The 19,798-nt window shown below is 48.5% G+C and overlaps 2 protein-coding genes across 2 annotated transcripts; both read right to left on the bottom strand.

Annotated features, from left to right (window-relative positions):
• Window positions 1-908: 908 nt before the first annotated feature.
• CDK3 (cyclin dependent kinase 3) lies at window positions 909-3,765 on the bottom strand. The gene is made up of 7 exons (XM_065896510.1): window positions 3,650-3,765; window positions 3,229-3,306; window positions 3,029-3,149; window positions 2,766-2,936; window positions 2,582-2,683; window positions 2,110-2,313; window positions 909-1,007 (listed from the first exon to the last, which is right to left on the bottom strand). The coding sequence occupies exons 1-7, from the start codon at window positions 3,763-3,765 to the stop codon at window positions 909-911; spliced, it is 891 nt and encodes a 296-aa protein (XP_065752582.1).
• Window positions 3,766-4,705: 940 nt separating this feature from the next.
• TEN1 (TEN1 subunit of CST complex) lies at window positions 4,706-14,955 on the bottom strand. Its single transcript, XM_065897857.1, has 3 exons — window positions 14,864-14,955; window positions 11,024-11,181; window positions 4,706-4,920 (listed from the first exon to the last, which is right to left on the bottom strand). The coding sequence occupies exons 1-3, from the start codon at window positions 14,953-14,955 to the stop codon at window positions 4,799-4,801; spliced, it is 372 nt and encodes a 123-aa protein (XP_065753929.1). The 3' UTR covers window positions 4,706-4,798.
• Window positions 14,956-19,798: the final 4,843 nt, after the last annotated feature.

The raw sequence follows: 19,798 nt of genomic DNA, 5'->3' as shown, positions 1-19,798 counted from the left end.
TGAGCACGAGGGACAGCACTGCTTGGGTCCTGGGGAGTGGACACGCCCAGCTGGCCCTGCCGGGGACGGGGTGCTTTCGGAGGCCTGTGGCTCCTCTGACTCTAGGAAGGACCCGACGGGGGCAGGCCACAGAGGATGATGCCCTCCCCCCCTCCCCCCCTCCCCCAACCCCCCACTCCCCACCGGCTCAGGGCCTCTCAGTTCAGGCCAGGAACTGTCTTCAGCCCGCTGTCAACCTCCCCCTCGTCAGCAAGTCCCTGGTGTCCCCCCCTGAGCAGAGAAACACCGGAAAACTCAGGAATGCATCAGTTTTATTTTCTCTTCTTAAAGCCAGAAGCAAACAAACGTTAAGCACATCCCAGGTGACGAGACAACTACTTAGAACACCCAGCCTGCCCCAGGATCAGGAAAATGTCCTCTCTCCCTCACCCCGCTTTCTGTTTAACTTGGGACCCTTAACTGGAACTCAACTCTTCCCCAAAACATTTTAAATCCAGAAGACCAGCCGGGAGAAACTCTTTCCCCCGGGGTCTGGCTCTGCAACCGAGGGCCGAGCAGCGGAAGGGCACTTAGGAGGGCTTGCTGGAGGCCCGGGCAGGTTTCCTACTCTCCTTAGCACCTGCCATTCTGGTGCCAGGGGACCCAGCCTCTGACGGACCCCCTCGGGCATGGCGCTTCTGTGCCCCCATCTTGAAACGGCACCGGCAAACCCAACAAACAACCCAGGAACTCGCTAACCTGCTGGCAGGACAAACCCAAACTCAGCCCTCTGACGGCTGACGCCAAATTGCTCTCTCCCCAGATGTGTCCTCTTTCTTGGGAAGTGAGTAGGGAGGCAGGGGGGCAGCAGCTGGAGAGAGGCTTTGAGGCCTCACACCTTCTCAGCGACAGAAACCCTCCAGCACACACTAGCGCGGGGCCAGGGAGGCCTCGGTGGACGAGAAGTACGGATGCACAAGGGCGGCCTTGGCTGAGATGCGCCGGCTGGGGTCATACTGCAGGAGTTGCTGCGGAGGAAGAGGGAGACTGGGCCCGGGGGTGGCCAGGGCCCCAAGCCCCAAAGCAGAGCTGCCGCCACACCCAGACGGCACAAGGCCAGTACCTCCCAGCTTGAGAACCAATTCTGGACGCTCCCGGAATCTGGGGACAAAGACTTCATTCTAGTCCAGCCCTAAGTCACCCCCTGTCTCCTTCACGTTACTGAGGCCGAGTCAGGCTCCAGCCTAGTTCTAGTTGAGACAGACTTTTCTCTAGGTATCAGGATGAGGGAACCAAAGCTGTCCAGGGAGCATGTTGAGGGTGGGGCAGAAACACAAAATTCCCTAAACCTGGCCAGGCTGCGGAAGGACCCCCTGCCTTAGAGTAGCCAGGATGGAGGGCTAGGAGGCTCCATGGGAAGTCCACTCCACCCTCCTGGCACTGGGTTGGGAGATGCACACAGCCCTCTGGAAAGCTGGACACAGAGCCTGAAGATGAACTTCCTGCCCTGCCTTCCTCTGACCCAACGCCAGAGGAAAGAGAGAAACGTGCTCTGAGTCTTTGTGGGCAAGAATGGATAGCTCTGCCTGAGGCCCTCTGGGCAGCCTGGCCTGGGCCAGCCCAAGGGGTCAAGAGGGTACAAGCAGAGGGGTGAATGAGGACTGGGGCAGGGGCCGCGGCAGCGGCGAGCAGCCTGCTCTGAACAGCCTCGTGTGAAGAGTAACCGCTGTGGAACGCACTGCGGGAGCACCGAGGCAGTGGGCGGTGTGATCCCTTCTGGGAAAGCTTACAGCTTAGATGGGGTAATAATGTCCACGAAAAAAAATTACCAAAACACAAGGCAACTAAGAAAAAGGGCACACAGCACAGCATAAAAACAAAGCTAACTGGAGAAGAGAAGTTTTAAAAGGGATGAACATTGGACCTATCTGGGAGAGGCTTCCAGGTGGAGCAATGAATACACATGGGGACAAGCGAACTCTGTACAGGGGTCAGCAAAGAGACGAGCTGGGACTCAGAAGGAACCAGGGCTGCATAAGAGGCTGGATGACAAAGGGGACACTTCTAGCAAGAGCAGCAGCTGGCATGAGGAGGTCTTTCTCAGCCTCCCTGCCGCCCACCTGTACCTACCATGAGCAGGTCCTTGCCCTCTGGCTCCAGGTGGGGCACGATCTCCTCCAGCCCCTTCCTGGTCCACTTGGGGAAACTGCCCTTATAGTCAGGCAGCTGGGTGACTCCTGGCCACATGGCTTCATTGGGTGTCCCCAGGGTCCGAAAGATACGAAAGAGTTGGTCAATCTCAGAGTCTCCAGGAAACAGGGCTTTGCGGGTCACCTGGAACGGGGACGGGGAGAAGGTGTGGGTTCTACTCCCTTGTCATGCAGAATCCAATACCAGAAAAGAGGCCAGACCAGGGAGGCACCTCCAAGATATCTTTCCCAAGGCTGTGCTAAAAATCCTGGCCTTTTCTGGAAAAAGACCTTAGCCAGTCCCAAACACCCCTTAATCCACTTCTAATAGGAGAATCAGAGCCCCTTCTACCCCCCACCCCAGAGGACCCTGCCTGTGGCCTCCCTGTGGCCATGTCTGGCCCTCTCTCTACCATCTCTGCAAAGATGCAACCAATGCTCCAGACATCCACAGCTGTCGAGTAGAACCTGCTTCCCAAGAGGATCTCGGGGGCACGATACCAGAGTGTCACCACCTGTGGGGACAAGAAAACAGCATTGTTCAGGGTAGCTGGGTGCACGGGTGACATCCCTTCTCTCCCCTCTGTCCTGCGGTACCTCATGGGTGTAGGAGCGCAGGGGCACCCCGAAGGCCCGAGCCAGTCCAAAGTCAGCCAGCTTGATGGCTCCCAACTCATTGATGAGCAGATTCTGGGGCTTCAGGTCTCGGTGGATGACCCGATGCGAGTGGCAGAAGTTCACCCCCTGCAGCATCTGGAAGAGGTAGCTCTGGAACAGCGAGCATGACAAGGAGCTGGCTAAGCGGAGGCAGGGCCGGCTGAGCAGGCGTTCGCGGGTTGCCCCCGTCCCGCCCCCGGTACCTTGACTACATGCAGGGGGAGCTTGGAGGCTGGGGTGGAGTCCATGTACTTCTTCAGGTCCTGGCTGAGGAACTCAAACACCAGGTAAAGCTTCTTCTCGCTGTGCACCACATCCAGCAGCCTGGCCGGGCGACAACAGTCAGCATGCAGCTCCCGGCCGGGCTGGGAGAGGCCCACTTCCCCGCTCCTTCCGGCCTCACCTGACGATGTTGGGATGCTTAAGCTCTTTGAGCAGGGAGATCTCCCTGATGGCAGTGCTTGGGACCCCCTCGGTCTCCCTGGAGAAGAGAGTGGTACAGCAGTGGAGGCAGCAGCTGAGCAGGCCCTTCTGCTGGGGGGCGGGCGGGGGGTGTCACCTGTGTTCCTTATTCCGTAAGGATGCCCACCCCCCTCCCCAGCGATGGGGCTCTGGGCTCCTCGGCACACACCCGTCACCCCCACCGGCCGGGGGCAAAGCCTCGTCGGGGTGAGGACGCATGAGGGCTGCACCTCTGTGGCCCCCGTGTAACTGGGGAGCACTCGGAAAAGGAGTGGAACACAAAACCCTGTGATGAGGGACGGATGGGTGGGCTGTGGGTCACCCCTGGACCAGGGGGTCTCAGAGGCCGTCCCAGAACTCACAAATCCAGCCTGATCTTCTTGAGGGCCACGAACTGCCCGGTCTCCTTGTTCTTGGCCTTGTACACCACCCCATAGGTGCCCTCTCCAATCTTCTCAACCTTCTGGAACACATCCATGCCCGCAGAGCCGCCCTGGAAACAGAAGGCGCCTGGGGCGTTCGCCCCCATGCCCAGCACCCCCGCTGCCCCTCCAACCTCCACGGCACAGCCTGCCCGGCCCCTGCCCAGGGCCCCCAGCCCCGCCCCCCGCCCCGGCTCCTGAGGCCTGGGGCCCCCAGGGCTCACCCTGCTCTGCCTGCCAGGCCGCCCAGGCCCAGGCCCGGCTCCCACCACCCACCAAAGCCCCAGCCCCAGCCCATGCCCGAGAACCTGGTGTGGCGCAGGGATGCCCCTCGCCCAGCCCAGGCCAGACAGAAAGCCCCAGGCCCCAGGAAGCAGCTGCCCTGAGCCGGGCTACGGAGCACAGGAGGGCCCAAAATTCTTCTGCCCCAGCCCCCGCCCCCGCCCCTGCCCAGCCAGGCCTGGACCCCGGGGGCAGAAGGCTGCCCGGAGGGGCCGCCCAGGGGGGGGCCGGGGTCAACTCAGGACAGAAGTCAGGGGTCAGGAAGGGCTTCTGAAGCCACAGTCCTGCCCTAGGCTGCATGGCCAGGGCGAGGTGCTGGGCCTGGCCTGTTTGGGGACGCTTGGCCTCCTGTGAGGGCAGAACCTTGGCAGGAGCAGCACCCACTGTGTCCCGGGCCCCCAACCGGGTCCTGAGCGTCCCCAGCGCCCTCCCCTCAGGCCCCCAGCCCAGAATTCACCAGAAACCCTGCGCTCCCGCAGCCTCACTGCCGGGCCGGCTGCCTGCTCCGAGGCTCCCCCTGCTGGCCCCTGCCGGCGCTGCACCACGTGCACGCACTGCTACGTCACACCACATGGCTTTATTCACGAGGACCTTCTGCAACCCTCCAGGACCCACACGGGGCCCAGCCGCCAGGGCCCCAGAGCCCGGCCTCTGATCTCTAGGCTTCCATTTCTGGGCCAATCCCAGTGAACTACCCCTCCCCTCTTCTCTCCAGGAAGCTCCTGCATCTTCTCGGCGGCAGCTCCAGAGCGGGGGCGGCGGCGGGGAGGGGGTGGGGCGGTTTGCCAGGAGCTGCTGCTTCGCTCTCTACTGGCTACTGTCCCTCTCTCGTTGGTACAGCCTCTGCTCCCGGATGGCTTGTTCTAACAAGGGGAGATTCATTCCTTCCACACAAGTCAGCACCCGGGCCTTCACCACGCAGTCTCCATCTGAAAGACACAGACACCAAGGCACAGGCAGTGTCAGCAACACACCCTGCAGATGCATTCCGGCCGTTTCCCCTCGACTTGTTCTCGGGCCTCGGTTTTGACAGAAGAGTCTGACAGGGCACAGGTGAGAAGGATGGTTTACAGGATGATGACCATTTGTCTACTTGGGCCTCAGAACTGCGGGCCCACCATGCACTACAGGCACATGGCTGAAACTCAGGGGGTAGCCTGAAAATTCCACTCCGGCCCAGAGAGATGTAGCCTCTACTTCCCTCTTTTGTCATCTTAACTCCTACCAGCTTCTCTGTAGCTCCCAAGTGCCCAGAGTTGAGGAGCAGTCTCAGTCACCACCCTAGTTCTCCATTTGTACCAGGGGAAGGGCCCCTTGGCTTCGTAGGGCTCACTGGCATTGGAAATTGGAGCAAAGAGAACCCCATATTTAATCAATCCAAGGGGAGAGTCTGGCCTTACAGGGGCAAGTCATCCCACCCTGGACAAGGGGCTGGGGGCGCTTCTAGCAGATGCTGTGGTGAGCTGATGGAAAGGTTTGTCGATGTTCAGGTGACACCAAATAGGAAGGACATCTGGGGTTTGTTTGTCGATGTTCAGGTGACACCAAATAGGAAGGACATCTGGGGTTTGCCCTTATAGGTGGTTGGTTTTTTTTTTTTTTTTTGCACTATGTTCTCTCTGCTCTCTGGGCACGTCAATGAATACATTCAGTGTTCTAGAACATTATGCCGTCCTCTTTTGATGCCGTTTTGAGATAGAGGCTCTCTCTGGTTAAAGTCTATGCCTAACCTTTCCTCTAGTCTAGGCCACTTTACTGATTTAACAGAGCCCGGGGGCAGAATTCAGAGAGCTGGACTGTGTAGATTCCAGGCTTCAACACAGAGAGATGAACTCATTTGAAACATGAGGTTGCCTGTGTGTCGTCAGCTTCTGTCGGCCCCAGCGCTGGACGGCAGGGGCTGCATGGCCTAGAGTGGGGTGGGGGGGAGGGCATGGGACAGTATGTGGATCTGTGGATGGATGTAGACTGTTGATTCTCATCACTCAGGCCTCTTCAGGAATAACTGGCTCATCTATACTAATCAGTCAAACAGGATATTTGCCTAAACTTCATTTGGCACTGAAAGGCCTAGACCTTTTCTTGTGACACACGTGGCCCTAAATAGTTTTCACAGAGCAGCTGCATGTGTTCAGGATGACACAGGGAAAGCAAGGACAAAATCAGAGTGCTCTAATTCGCAGTTAAAAATCTCAAAATAGAAGCATAGGTCAAATGTTTCCAAACTTCCTGTATGAAGATTTTCTTAGTATTGGACTTAATTTCACAGAACTTTCCTTACAATAATAATGCCTGTCAGCTCTTTCCTCCCCTCAGCCTGGGGAAACGTTCTCTTCGAGATACAGATAGTGGAACATGTTTCTTCCCGTGAATGAAGAAAAGTTATTAAAAATGGAAGTGAACTTCAGAAGTATGTTTATCACAGGGACAAATCTGGCAATTCTCTTAGTCCATCTGCAAAACGTCTGTGTAAATGGAATAAAAGAACGGCATTTGAAGAGTGCTGCAGGGGAGGAGAAAGGAGTTTATGAAGCCAGAGAAATAGTCATTTAGGGGAATCTCTTCTTGCAAAGAAAAAGAACCTGCGGCAAAGGAGAAGGGCTGAGGGAATTCCCTGGTGGTCCAGTGGTTAGGACTCTGCGCTTTCACTGCCGAGGGTGTGGGTTCAATCCAGAATGCAGTGGGTTGAGGTGTGAGTCTGAGATAAGGAGGGGTGATGTGGAGAACAGATCTTCTTTTAGGAAGTTTGACTGTGGAGGGAGGAGGGTCACAGCTAGGTAGGGATAGAGCTGAACTTGACATTATTGTTGCTATTATTTTAATACAGAAGAGGCTTGAGCGCTTTATATGCTGGGAGGGAAGAACCAGTGGTAACAGGGTAAGGATTCAGCTGAGAAAGCAAAGCCCCTGCAGGAAGGCAGGCATGCATCACAGCACAGGGGCTGCACCGCAGGCAGGAGGGACCCTCCTCTCTCCCAGACAGACTGGAGGAAAGGGGCTACTGATGGGTGTGGATGCATATAATTTTAGGAGAGGCTGCAGCTGTGGCCTCAATTTTACCTGGGATGTAGGAGGTGAGGTAATTTGCTGGAAGGGACGGGGAGGTGATGACGAAGGGGGTCCTGCATGAATGCCTGAAATAGCTGTTGCGGGTCAGGGGGAGGGGGGACCAGCCAGGACATGTGGAAGGAATTCTAGGCAGCGTGAAGGGCCCGGAAGAGATAAGAGACCTTGAAACCGTTGTGCTAGGAATCCCTGGAGCTTTGTGAACTTTCTCCATCAACAATTGGGTGGGACCTGAGAGGGTGGGGATTGGGGTTTAATCAGGGAGGAATGATGGAAGACGAGGGGTTGGAACTTCTGCCAGGAAAGTGGTTGAAATGATAGTGAGGTCAAGCTGGAGAGGAGAGAAGGTGGTCCCGATGGGTGACGAGGCAGAAAGATACTGAGGGTGGAACCTAGTTTCAGGCAGCAGTGGGGCGGAGGTGGCAGAACTGGTGCTGCAGGAGGAGCTGGCAGGATTTCCGCCCCACCTCTGGGTTCTGTAATGGGGCCTGGGAGGCTCCACGTGGGAGGGCAGGAGGGGAACTGATGCCTGGGGGGGAAGCCAGGTTTCAGGCAAGTCCCAGAGAAGGGGGCTTGAAGGTTCGAGAGGACACAAGGAAGGCCTGTGAGGGCAGGAAGCAGTCAGGTGAACGGAAACCAGAACAGGTGGGATTTATGGTGAGAGCTCTGGGGCAGTTTCTTGCTGTAGGCAAGTAACCTTCAGCCTGGTATTCCACGCGGGCCCCTGGAGCAGAGCGGGGCCGAGGCTGTGTCCTCACATCTTAATCCCTGGACTGGAAGCCCTCGGCCCTGCGGGGTGTCCTGGCCAGCTGGTGTTGGCACATGGCTGGCATTTCTTCTCTTTCGTGTGCAAACATTTCGGAAAGGTGCCTTGAGGGGGCCTCTAGTCCATCCTCAGAACTGCCAACCTTGCCACGGGGCAGGATCCGTGTGTGGTTGACCTTTGTGTCCCCACAGGACTTCAGACCTGGCCGGGGGCCAGACAGGCCACTGCAGGTTGGAGGTCGGCGACCGCTGCCAAGCTCAGCCCACACTCTGCCCTCCCTCCTCACCGTCGTCTTTCTTTCCTTGTGTCAGTCTCGAATGACGAGCATGTAGTCTCAGAAATTAGAAACTGAGGGGAAACATTTTTTTTAAGGAAAAAAAAACCCTACACATTGTGATGAAAATAATGGTGAGTGGTAAACTTGCCAGAGCCTAGGAAGAATCCTGCTGGCTCTGAGGCTTGACTACTGAGGTTCCATGTTCTTTGTTTTTTGGCAAGAACACATCAGAGCAGTACTGTCTGTGCTCTCCTGGTGCATCACACCAGAGGTACACGACCGATCGGTCCGATTTTTGTAATGTTTGATCACCTGAGCTACAGTGTTCCCGGCAAGCTTCCACCTAATCATTTGAGCAGCCAGTGGTAACGATCGTTGCCTGGATTTATTATTTCCTCGGGGCTTTTAACATGGTGACTTTAGAATTTAGTTGTTTCTCCTGCGTTTATTCACTGTGATTCTTCTCTAAAGAACGTTCCCTCCTCCAACCATTTGGTTTCCCTGAAATACAATCCGTTCAGAAAAAGGTAGGATCAACTCAAGGGAAGGAAGAGCAGGTTTAATGCAACCAGGAGGAAGCAATTAGCTAATTCCAGACCCAAGTTCTCCAATAAATGGCATTACAAAAAGGAAAAAAGGAAGACAGAACCATTATAGAGACTTGGGATACGTAACCCAAAGGCAATGCACGGACTTTGCCTCCTGCTTTTAAACTAACTTTTTGTAAAAAGCCATTTTGGGGCCGAGGAGGGGAATGAACACAGACAAGGTATGTACTAGAGCATATTAAGGAACAGCTATTCATTTTGTTGGGCGTGATTGTGATGTTAGAGATAGACATTGAGGTATTTATGGGTAAATGAAATGATGTCAGATTTGCTCTAAAATACACCAGCAAAATAAGTAAGTAAATGCGGGCGATGATGACACAACAGTGGAATGTGGATCACTGCTGAATTTGGGTGACGGGTACATGGAGGCTCATTCTACTTTTGTGCTTGTTTGATTTGAAACCATTAAATTGAAAAAGTGATATGGGTTGAATTTGTAAAGTTTTTTCCATTTTTCTTCCCACAAATAATTCTAAATGTCTTCTCCAGGTCCCACCCTGGTCCTGGCCTGATGTCCCACCTTAGTATCAACCCCTCTCTGTATCTGCAATCAGACCTTTGAGTTACAGATACTGGGCAGTTGGCTCCTGAGAGCTCCCAGGACTCCCTGTAGGGGCCAGGAGTGCAGGAGGGAGTCTCAGGTGAAGTGGGCTGCAGTCAAAGTGGAAATGATTTATTCAAGGCCCTTTGTACCCATTTCCACCCCTCCTCCTGATACTTCTCTCAAATCAATGATGAAGGCAGGGACTCTGAGCTCAAAGGCTTAAGCCTGAATAAAGATTAACTTCTATTAAATCAAACGTAATTAAAGTAAGCCCCGTTTACTTTTTTTCTAGTGCATTTCATCCAGAGTTAAAAACCACTGCAACTTTTAGAAAGTAAGTTGGGAGTGTAAATCAAGAAACATAAATGTTCATATCCTTTAATGTAGCAATTCCACTTTCAGGAAACTACCCTAAAGAAATAATCAGAAAGTGGACAAAGTTTGGTAATAGTTAAAGGCCATTAACTACGGCATTTTAAATATATATCTAGATAGATTGTTTAAACTGTTTTTTCCCTCTGGCTATAAAGCAATACATTTTCATTGTCAAATAATAAAAGTATAAGGAATCCCACAGCCCCACCACCCAGAAATAATTATTATTAACGTTTTGGTAAATAATATTTCAAACTTTTATGTGTATAAAAAATGTCTAGGGCTTCCCTGGTGGCACAGTGGTTGAGAGTCCGCCTGAGGATGCAGGGGATGCGGGTTCGTGCCCCGGTCCGGGAGGATCCCACGTGCCGTGGAGCGGCTGGGCCCGTGAGCCATGGCCGCTGAGCCTGCGCGTCCGGAGCCTGTGCTCCGCAACGGGAGAGGCCACAACAGTGAGAGGCCCACGTACCGCAAAAAAAAAAAATGTCTGTTTAACAAAAATGAGATCATATGACACATACTGTTTTGTAAACTGCTTTTTCTCAGTAAAATACTATGAACATCTTTTCATGTCAACTGATATAAATTTACAACACCATTTTTGATGGCTGTATAATATTCTCCTGGCTGAACATCTCATAGTTTCTTTAACCAACTAATGTACAGTGTACTTATAAAAGCAAAAAATGGAAACAATACAAATGTCTAATGCTTGTGTGAATTAGTGCACACATCTACTCTGTAAAATATTATATAGCCATTAAATACTATATCTAGAAAAAATTTTCAAGACATGGGGGAATGCTTATGATATAATGTTAAATTAAAATAACGAGATACAACATGTTATAGTTACATAAAGCATGTGAAGGAAAATGGCACAGGGACAGCCAGAGAGGGAGGCAAAGAATACAAGTACCTAGGTTTTAAAGGGCAAGCTTCAACCCTTGATGCCATAGAGATTCTCCCAGGTTGCTTCTGTTCCTTCCCTTGCGTTTTATTTCTCTTACCCTGACTTCCTGGCCTGTTACTCCAGCCCCATCCTCTCTGAGCCTTAGTTTTCTCATTATGAGATAGCCATAAGATGACTCATTAAGGGCTGGTGAGCAGATTCAAAAAGATTTAAGCAAACCTCCCAGTACCAGGCCTGGCATGTTGTAGGCCTGCAGAAATTAATGATTTCTCTCCCCGCTTTCTCGCTTCCCTACGGCAGGTCCACCTCAAGCCCAACCACGTCTCTTTCCTATGAGTCCCTATAACTCGTGGGCTGATTTGGAAGGAATGTTAACCCCAGTGAGGGACCCCTGCTGGGTCAGAAGCCAAGCCCAGGCACCCAAAAGACTGCCCCACTCAGGACCCAGAGTGAAAAAGGGTGTGTGAAGCCAAGGCTTACCCTTCTGGTGCTCCAGCTCCCCAAGGACCATGTAGAGGGAGCCCACCTGGGCTTGGAACGGTTCCACCAACTTGGTACAGACGAGGATCGGGTGCTGGTCAGATCTGTGCTGAGCCATCAGGGTCACTCGGGACTTTGTCATGTCGTAGCTGTACAACCTGGAGGTCAGGTAAGTGTGATCATTTCCATCCATAGACAGAACCAACCCAAAGTTCTAAAGGTTCTGGGAGGCCAATACATCCATGGGAAAATGTTCAGCCTGACTCGGATCAGAGAAATTAAAGTGGCAGCAACAGAAAAGGTTCATTAGGTCTACATAACTGAGGTATAAATTACATGCATTAAAAGGGACCTGTTCATTGACTGTTGACAGAAGTATACGCTGTGTAACCAGCACCCCCATCAAGCTTTGGTACATTTCCATCACCCCCAAAAGTCCCCTTGTGCCCCTCTGAACTCAGTCTCCCCACCTTCCACCCCAGGCAACCACTGATCTGCTCTTGGTCTGCACAGGTGAGTTTTCCTCCTCAAGCGCCTCATGTAAATGGAGTCCTGACAGCATGAGTTCTTCTGTGTCTAGCCCCTTTCACTGAGCATGATGGTCTGGAGACCCATTTATGCTGTTGGGTAAATCAGCAGTTTGTTCCTTTTTATTGCTTCGTAGCACTCAGTTGAATGAATCAATAAATTATTATGATCCTCACCAGCTGATCTGGTTTGCTTACGGACTTGTGCTGACATACGTTTTCATTTCTCGTGGGGAAATACCCAAGTGGGATTTCTGGGTCATATGGTCGATCTGTCTGTTTAAAGGAAACTGGCAAATTGTTTTTCAAAATGGTTGTGCCACTTTACTTTCCCCCCAGCAACATATGAGGGCTCTAGTCATTCCACATCCTTGTCAGCACAGGATACGGTCAGTCTTTTTAATTTTAGCCACTCTAGTGGGCATGAAATACCGCACCATTGTGGTTTTAACTTGCGCTTCCCTAATGACCCATGATGTTGAACACATTTTCACGTGTTTATCTGCCCTCTGTATATCTTCCTTGGCAGTGTCTTGTTTAAATCTTTTACCCATTTAAAAATTAAGTTCTTTGTCTTCTTATTGGGTTATATGGGTTCTTTGTTTATTCTAGGTACAAATCATTTGTTGAATATAGATAATATACACACACACGTTCGCTTATTTTTTACCAGTTCGTGGCTTACCTTTTAATCTTCTTAATGGTAGCTTTTGATGAGACGCTTTTAATTTTGTTGAAGTCCAATTTATTCATTATTTTTCTTTTATGGTTTTTGTTTTGGTTTGTTTTGAATATTTATTTATTTATTTGGCTGCACCAGGTCTTAGTTGCGGCCTGCAGGATCTAGTTCCCTGACCAGGGGTCGGACCTGGGCCCCCTGCATTGGGAGCTCTGAGTCTTACCCACTGAACCACCAGGGAAGTCCCTATGGTTTTTTGTTTTCTGAGTCTAAGAAATCTTTGCCTATCTCAAGGTGTATGTGAAGGTTTTCTCCTGTTTTCTTCTAAAGATTTTATAGTTTTAGCTTGTTCATTTATGATCCAGTCAGAATGATTTTTTTTTTTTTTTTTGGTATGCTGTGGGGTAGGGATCAAGGTGTTTTTTTACCCCCATAAAAATATCCAGTAGTTCCAGCACCATTTGTTGAAATGACTATACTTTCCCCACTCAATTAAATTGATGTCTTTGTTGAAAATCAGTTGCTTTTGGTTAAATAAATAGATGTGGTTAAATAAATTATGGTATGTCTATGCAATGAAATAAAATGGATCTATTTAAAGTGATGATATAGATTTACATATTTGGCATGGAACTAGGTCTACCATACACAGTTAAGTATGGTACAATATAGTAAGATAATAGGATCTCATCTAGCTTAAAATATTTATAATATTTAAATATTTAAATAATATTTAAAATATTTATACATGTATATATATATGTCTCCAAGATGGTCCCCAATGATTCTTATCTCCTGGCATCCGCATCCCTGTGTAGTCCCTACCACCCTGACTAGCGCTGACCTCTGTAACCAATAAAACATTGCAGAGATGACCTAGAGTGACTTCTGAGGTTAGGTCATTGACATTGTAGCTTTCTCTTTGCCCTCTCTGTTGAGTCACTCCTTCTGGGGAAAGCCAGCTGCCATGTTATCAAGACTCTCAAGCAGCGGTATAGAAAAATCCGTATTGAGGAAGTGAGCCTTCTTGACAACAAGCAGCACAAAATTGCCAAACATGTGAATGAGTCATCGTAGAATCAGACCCTCCAGGTCCACGCCAGCCTTCAGATGCTGGCAGCCCTGGCTAACATCTCGACTGCAATCTTCAAAGTCAATCTGAGACAGAACCACCCAGCTAAGCCACTCCCACATTCCTGACACTCAGTAAGTATGAAAAAATAAGCATTTATTGTTATTTTAAGCCACTTAATTTTGGGGTGATTTGTTACACAGCAATATGTGACTAACACAGTATATATGTATATACACATATTGTGTATATACACACCCACCCACATGTACACACAAACACACATGAAAAAGCATGTAATCACCAAAAGGTTAGCGGTGGGTGGTTGTCCACACAGTGGAATTACAGGTGATTTTTACTTGTTTTTTTTTTTTTTTTTTTTTGCTGTACACGGGCCTCTCACTGCTGTGGCCTCTCCTGTTGCGGAGCACAGGCTCCAGATGCGCAGGCTTGGCGGCCATGGCTCACAGGCCCAGCCGCTCCGCGGCATGTGGGATCTTCCCAGACCGGGGCACGAACCTGTGTCCCTTGCATCGGCAGGCGGACTCTCAACCACTGCGCCACCAGGGAATCCCTTTACTTGCTTTCTTTACACCCTTACGGATTGTCTACATTTTTTACAATGAATATGTATTAATTTTTTAGCATTTAAAAATTATTAGGGACTTCCCTGGTGGCGCAATGGTTAAGAATCCGCATGCCAATGCAAGGGACATGGGTTCGATCCCCAGTCCCGGAAGATCTCACATCCCACGGAGCAGCTAAGCCCGTGCGCCACAACTACTGAGCCTGCGTTCTAGAGCCCGCGAGCCACAACTACTGAAGCCCGCGCGCCTAGAGCCTGTGCTCCACAACAAGAGAAGCCACCGCAATGAGTAGCCCGCACACTGCAACGAAGAGTAGCCCCGGCTCGCCGCAACTAGAGTAAGCCCGCACGCAGTAACAAAGATGCAATAAATAAAAATAAATAAATTTATTTAAAAAAACAAAAATAATTAGATAAAATTATGACTATTTTAATTTTTAAAATAATTTTGAAAATATATAATAATAAATAATTTAAAATGTAAAAATAAGTGATTTTTTTAGTAATTAAAAGTATGTACTTTAGGGGACTTCCCTGGTGGTGCAGTGGTTGGGAGTCCGCCTGCCGGTGCAGGGGACACGGGTTCCAACCCTGGTCCGGGAGGATCCCACATGCTGCAGAGTGGCTGGGCCCGTGCACCACGGTGGCTGATCCTGGGCACCCGCGGGCCACAGCTGCTGAGCCTGCGCGCCACAACTGCTGGGGCCCGTGTGCCTGGAGCCCGTGCTCCGAACGAGAGAGGCCACCGCAGTGAGGGGCCAGCACACCGCAGCAAGGAGTGGCCCTGGCTCGACGCGGCTGGGGGGAGCCCGCGTGCAGCGGCAAGGACCCAACGCAGCCAAAAATAAATAGATAAAATAAATTTATAAAAAATATATATATACTTTAAAAATAATTTTTTAAATATTATAATTTTAAAAAAAGACTTTTAATTTTTTTAAACATCCCCCCCACCATGTGAAAAAAACATTCTCACCTGCCAAACGTTCTCAGTGTGTCCCCATCAGAAACTTGGCCGGCACTGACCTCCCAGGGGAAGTAATAGATCCCAGGTTTGGGCAGCATCATTGCTCCTGTAACCAAATAGTTGAGATGGATTTTTGAAGATTCCTGACAAACCAAGCCAACCACAAGATGGAGATTAACAGACACGAGACCAGCAACAACTGAAAAGGTAGCTCCAGGGGATGGTGTTTTAAAATTTAAAAAGATTTTTTGATAGGTTTATGCATTCACATATTTAAAAAAAAAAAACCAATATACAAAAGATCTCTGTGGAAAGTGTATGATTCCCACTCTAACTCCCATGCAGCCCGTTCCCTCCCCAAGCCCCTAAACCTGGGATCGGTAAAAAGGCAGACAGTGACATATGGCCTCTGTCACAACTACCAAACTCTGCCATTACAGTATGAAAACTCGCAAAGACGATAAATAACGAATGCGTGTACCTTATTTCCTTCAAACTTTATTGACAAAAACATGTCGTGAGTTGTCTTGGCCTTTGCTGCTGTTTGCCAAGCCCTGCCCTGAGGGGACCATTTCCATCAATTTGTATTTAGCTTTTCATTATGCAAATAAGGACAAACATGCATATATATTTATTTCCCTTCTGTACTATAGTATACATACTGTTCTTGATTTTCTTTCACTTAATATATTTTGACACTTTCATAGTTGTATATAAAGGGAGTCTTCACATTTTTTAAATAAACTTTTTATTTTAGAATGGTTTTCATTTTTTTTTTTTTTTTTTCTTTTTTTTTTTTTTTTTTTTTTTTCGGTACGCGGGCCTCTCACTGCTGTGGCCTCTCTCGTTGCGGAGCACAGGCTCCGGACGCGCAGGCTCAGCGGCCATGGCTCACGGGCCCAGCCGCTCCGCGCCATGTGGGATCTTCCCGGACCGGGGCACGAACCCGTGTCCCCTGCATTGGCAGGCGGACTCTCAACCACTGCGCCACCAGGGAAGCCCCCATTTATTTTTTTTAAAAAACCTGTAAAGATGGTACAGAGAATTCCTATAAACATCACACCCAGTTTTCCCTATAATTAACATCTTACATTAGTATGACACATTTGTCATAATTAATCAGCCCGTATCAATATGGTACTATTAACTCAACTCCATACTTTATTTGGATTTCACTGGTTTTTCCCTAATGTCCCTTTCCTGTTCCAGAGTCCCTTCCAGAATCCCACATTACATTTTCTTTTTTTTAAAATAAATTTTATTTGTTTATCTTATTTTTGGCTGCGTTGGGTCTTCGTTGCTGCGCGCGGGCTTTCTCTAGTTGCGGCGAGCGGGGGCTACTCTTGGTTGCGGTGCGCGGGCTTCTCATTGCAGTGGCTTCTCTTGTTACAGAGCACGGGCTCTAGGCGCACAGGCTTCAGTATTTGCAGCACGCAGGCTCAGTAGTTGTGGCTCTCGGGCTCTTAAAGCGCAGGCTTAGTTGTTGTGGCCCACGGGCTTAGTTGCTCCGCGACATGTGGGATCTTCCTGGACCAGGGCTCGAACCCATGTCCCCTGCATTGGCAGGCAGATTCTTAACCACTGCGCCAGCAGGGAAGTCCTAGAATCGCTTTTAAAGTAATTTTTCTACTCTCACCCCGTATAAGCTAAACTATAAGTAACTATATCATTAAATTGATTTTTTAAAAATTACCATGGAGTAGCATTTGACTCTTTGTGGCGTTAGGGTTGGGGGAGATACTCTTTTGTAAATTTTAACCTCAATTTCTTCTTCAAACAAAAGCTGCTATGTGTTTGTTAAGACACTTCTGTTAAATAAGCACAGCTGGCTCCATAAATCATTATCCATACATTATCACACATTCAAGAAAGTTTCTGAGAAGACATATCAGGACAGGCTTCTCTTGTGGGTCAACTGGATTTCAAATACTCTCTCTAGAAGTCTGAGTAATGGTACAACCTGTACTTCAAGCCTTGCCCTTTTCACTCCCCAAGTCAAAGTATCCACTTCCAGGAGAAAAAAAATCCATGGTGTGAAGATGAGAAATAGGCTTCTTTTTAACAACTGGGAAGTTTGAAAATACTGTACAGGAAGGATGGTGAACCAGTCTGACTGCTGCTTTCATCTTTTCTGAAGCAACTGTCAAGATTGCTGTAGTGGGATTGAAGGTCAGAGAAGTAACACTTATAACTAAGTTCATCATAGCTTTTATCGGCTTTGGGTTTGTTTCTTGGGGACAAGAAACTTGATGGCATATGTTTACCACTCCAGAATTAGAATAGGTTACTGGTTTATCATAAAAGGAACAGCCAGAGAGAAGAGGTGCATAGAACACGGTAGGTGGGGAGGGGTGTGGAGCTTCCATGCCCTCTCTGAGCTTTGCCACTTTCCCAGCCCCTCCCTGTGTTCACCAACCCAGAAGCCATTCATCAATGTGTTTAAAGTTACAAGTCTTTGTTAAGTCTATATTATACAATGAATCTCCAACATTAAAACTCGAGTTATGCCACATGATTTGACCTATGGCCTCAAAAGATTCTATCACCTGGGGATTATTTCCAATTTTAAGTGTAATCTCAACTAAATGAATTTTACAGTAACCAAATAAAATGATTATTTTACTATGCCTTTAAAAGTTTTGCAATCACCAGAGTAAAAATGAATTCAGGGAAGAATCACCACTGGATGCAAAAAGTACTGGGTAAAAGTTTGATGAAGAACCGGCATATTTACATGGTCTCAACAGTATCTCCCCCACAGATTACTTATTAATTACAAAGGAAAAAATGGTCCACTTCACAGTGAAGAAAATTAGCAAATACAGCCTTCATGTGCCTTCTGTATGTGATGCACTAAGAAGGACACATTGTTTCTGTGATATTCCTATAAAAAAAAAAAGTATAATCTAAATCTAGTCACCAAGAAATATCACACAAATCTGAATTGAGAGACATTCTACACAGCAACTGGTTTATATGCTCTAAACGTGTCAAAATCACAGAAGATAAATTGCTCCAGTTAAAGGAGGCTAAAGTGATAGGACAACTGTTATGGGTGGAAATGTGTCCCCACAAAAAGAGATGTTAAAGTCCTAACCCCCAAGGACCTCAGAATGTGACCTTATTTAGAAAGAGGGTCTTACAGAGGTAACCAAGTTAAAATAACGTCACTACAGAGGGCCTAATCCAATATAACTAGTGCCCTTATAAAAAGGGGAGAGTTTGGACAGAGACAGACATGCACAAAGGGAGGAGGCCAGGTGAAGGTGAAGGCAGAGATTGGGGTGATATGTATACAAGCCAAGGAAAGCCAAAGATTGCCAGCAAACTATCAGAAGCTAAGAGAGAGGCACAGAGCACATCTCACTCACAGCCTCAAAAGGAAGCAACTCTGCCGATGCCTTGACTGTGGACTTCTGGCCTCCAGAACTGTGAGACAACAAATTTCTGTTGTTTAAGCCACCTGGTCTATGGTACTTTGTTAAAGTAGTTCCAGCAAACTAATACAACTAAATATAATTCATGATCCTGGATTGGACCTTGGCTGGGAGAAAAAATTGTGATAAAGGACTTTATTGGACAACTGTAAATCCACAGAAAGGTCTGTAGATTAGGTAATAGTATTGTATCAACGTTAAGTTTCCTTAATTTGATAACTGCTGTTCTCTTTGTCCATTTAGGTGGGCCCTTGGGAGGGAGAGGAAATAGGCACAGGAAGACGATGTTTTAACCAGAACCCAGTCCCATGGCTTTAATACCACCTCCAAGCCACCCTTCTCCATCCCTGATCTGCTCAAGCCCAGGAGTCATTCTTTGTTTTTTTTTTCCAGGAGTCATTCTTGATGTGTCCCTTTCTCTCATGGTTGCATCCAATCCATCACAAATTTCTGTCCGTTCTACCTCAAAATACATATTGAATCTATCCACTTTCCTCCATCTCCATGGTCACCACTCCATCCAGGCCTTCACCACCTTTATAACTGGTCTGTTTCCACTCTTTTCCTTCTACAGTCCATTCTCTTCATAACAACCAGGGTGATATTTTATTGTATTTTTTAAATAAATTTATTTTTTATTTATTTAGTTTTGGCTGCGTTGGGTCTTTGTTGCTGCACACAGGCTGTCTCTAGTTGTGGCAAGCAGGGGCTACTCTTTGTTGCGGTGTGTGGGCTTCTCATTACGATGGCTTCTCTTGTGTGGAGCACGGGCTCTAGGCGCTTGGGCTCAGTAGTTGTGGCTCACAGACTCAGTAGTTGTGGTGCATGGGCTTTGTTGCTCCGAAGCATGTGGGATCTTCCTGGACCAGGGATCAAACCTGTGTCCCCTGCATTGGCAGGTGGATTCTTAACCACTGTGCCACCAGGGAAGTCCCCAGAGTGATATTTTAAAATAGAAAACATGCCACAGGAGTATTTTTTGCTAAAGCCTCAAGCCTGAATCTTATAAAGCCTCTAGATCTAAGCAACAGCCTATAGAAAATATAGAAATAGAGGAACGTGTTAAAGATATCACAGAGAGGGAAATTGTGGGCAAGTCACACGAAAAACAACCTAGTTTTTTCAATAAATAAATCGGAGAAAAAAATCAATGTCTAGTGGAAACCTATACATTAAAAGAAGCTTAAGATTCTTATCAACCAACTGCAATGTGTAGACCTTGTTTGGACCCTGATTTGAACGAACCAACTGCAGACAATTTTTTACAAAGCCATCAGAGAAATCTGAATACTGATTGATCTGTAGAGGTAGGAGATAGATGGGCCCCTGCGCCGGACAGCTGGGGTTTGTCAAGTGGTAAAACTGAATCTTTGTTCTCACCCAGACACTCCAAGAACAAAGCTAGTGGCAGAAGCTCAGCTCTGCTTAAGTAAAGAAATAAGATGACCACTCCTGAGGTCAAGGAAAACTTCCCTGTCTGCACATGCGCAGGAAGGCTCCTTGGGAT

This window comes from Phocoena phocoena, chromosome 19 (assembly GCF_963924675.1).
Source record: "Phocoena phocoena chromosome 19, mPhoPho1.1, whole genome shotgun sequence".
Lineage (NCBI taxonomy): Eukaryota > Metazoa > Chordata > Mammalia > Artiodactyla > Phocoenidae > Phocoena > Phocoena phocoena.
The sequence above is the reverse complement of the archived record's forward strand: the minus strand, read 5'-3'. Positions and strand labels throughout refer to the sequence as shown.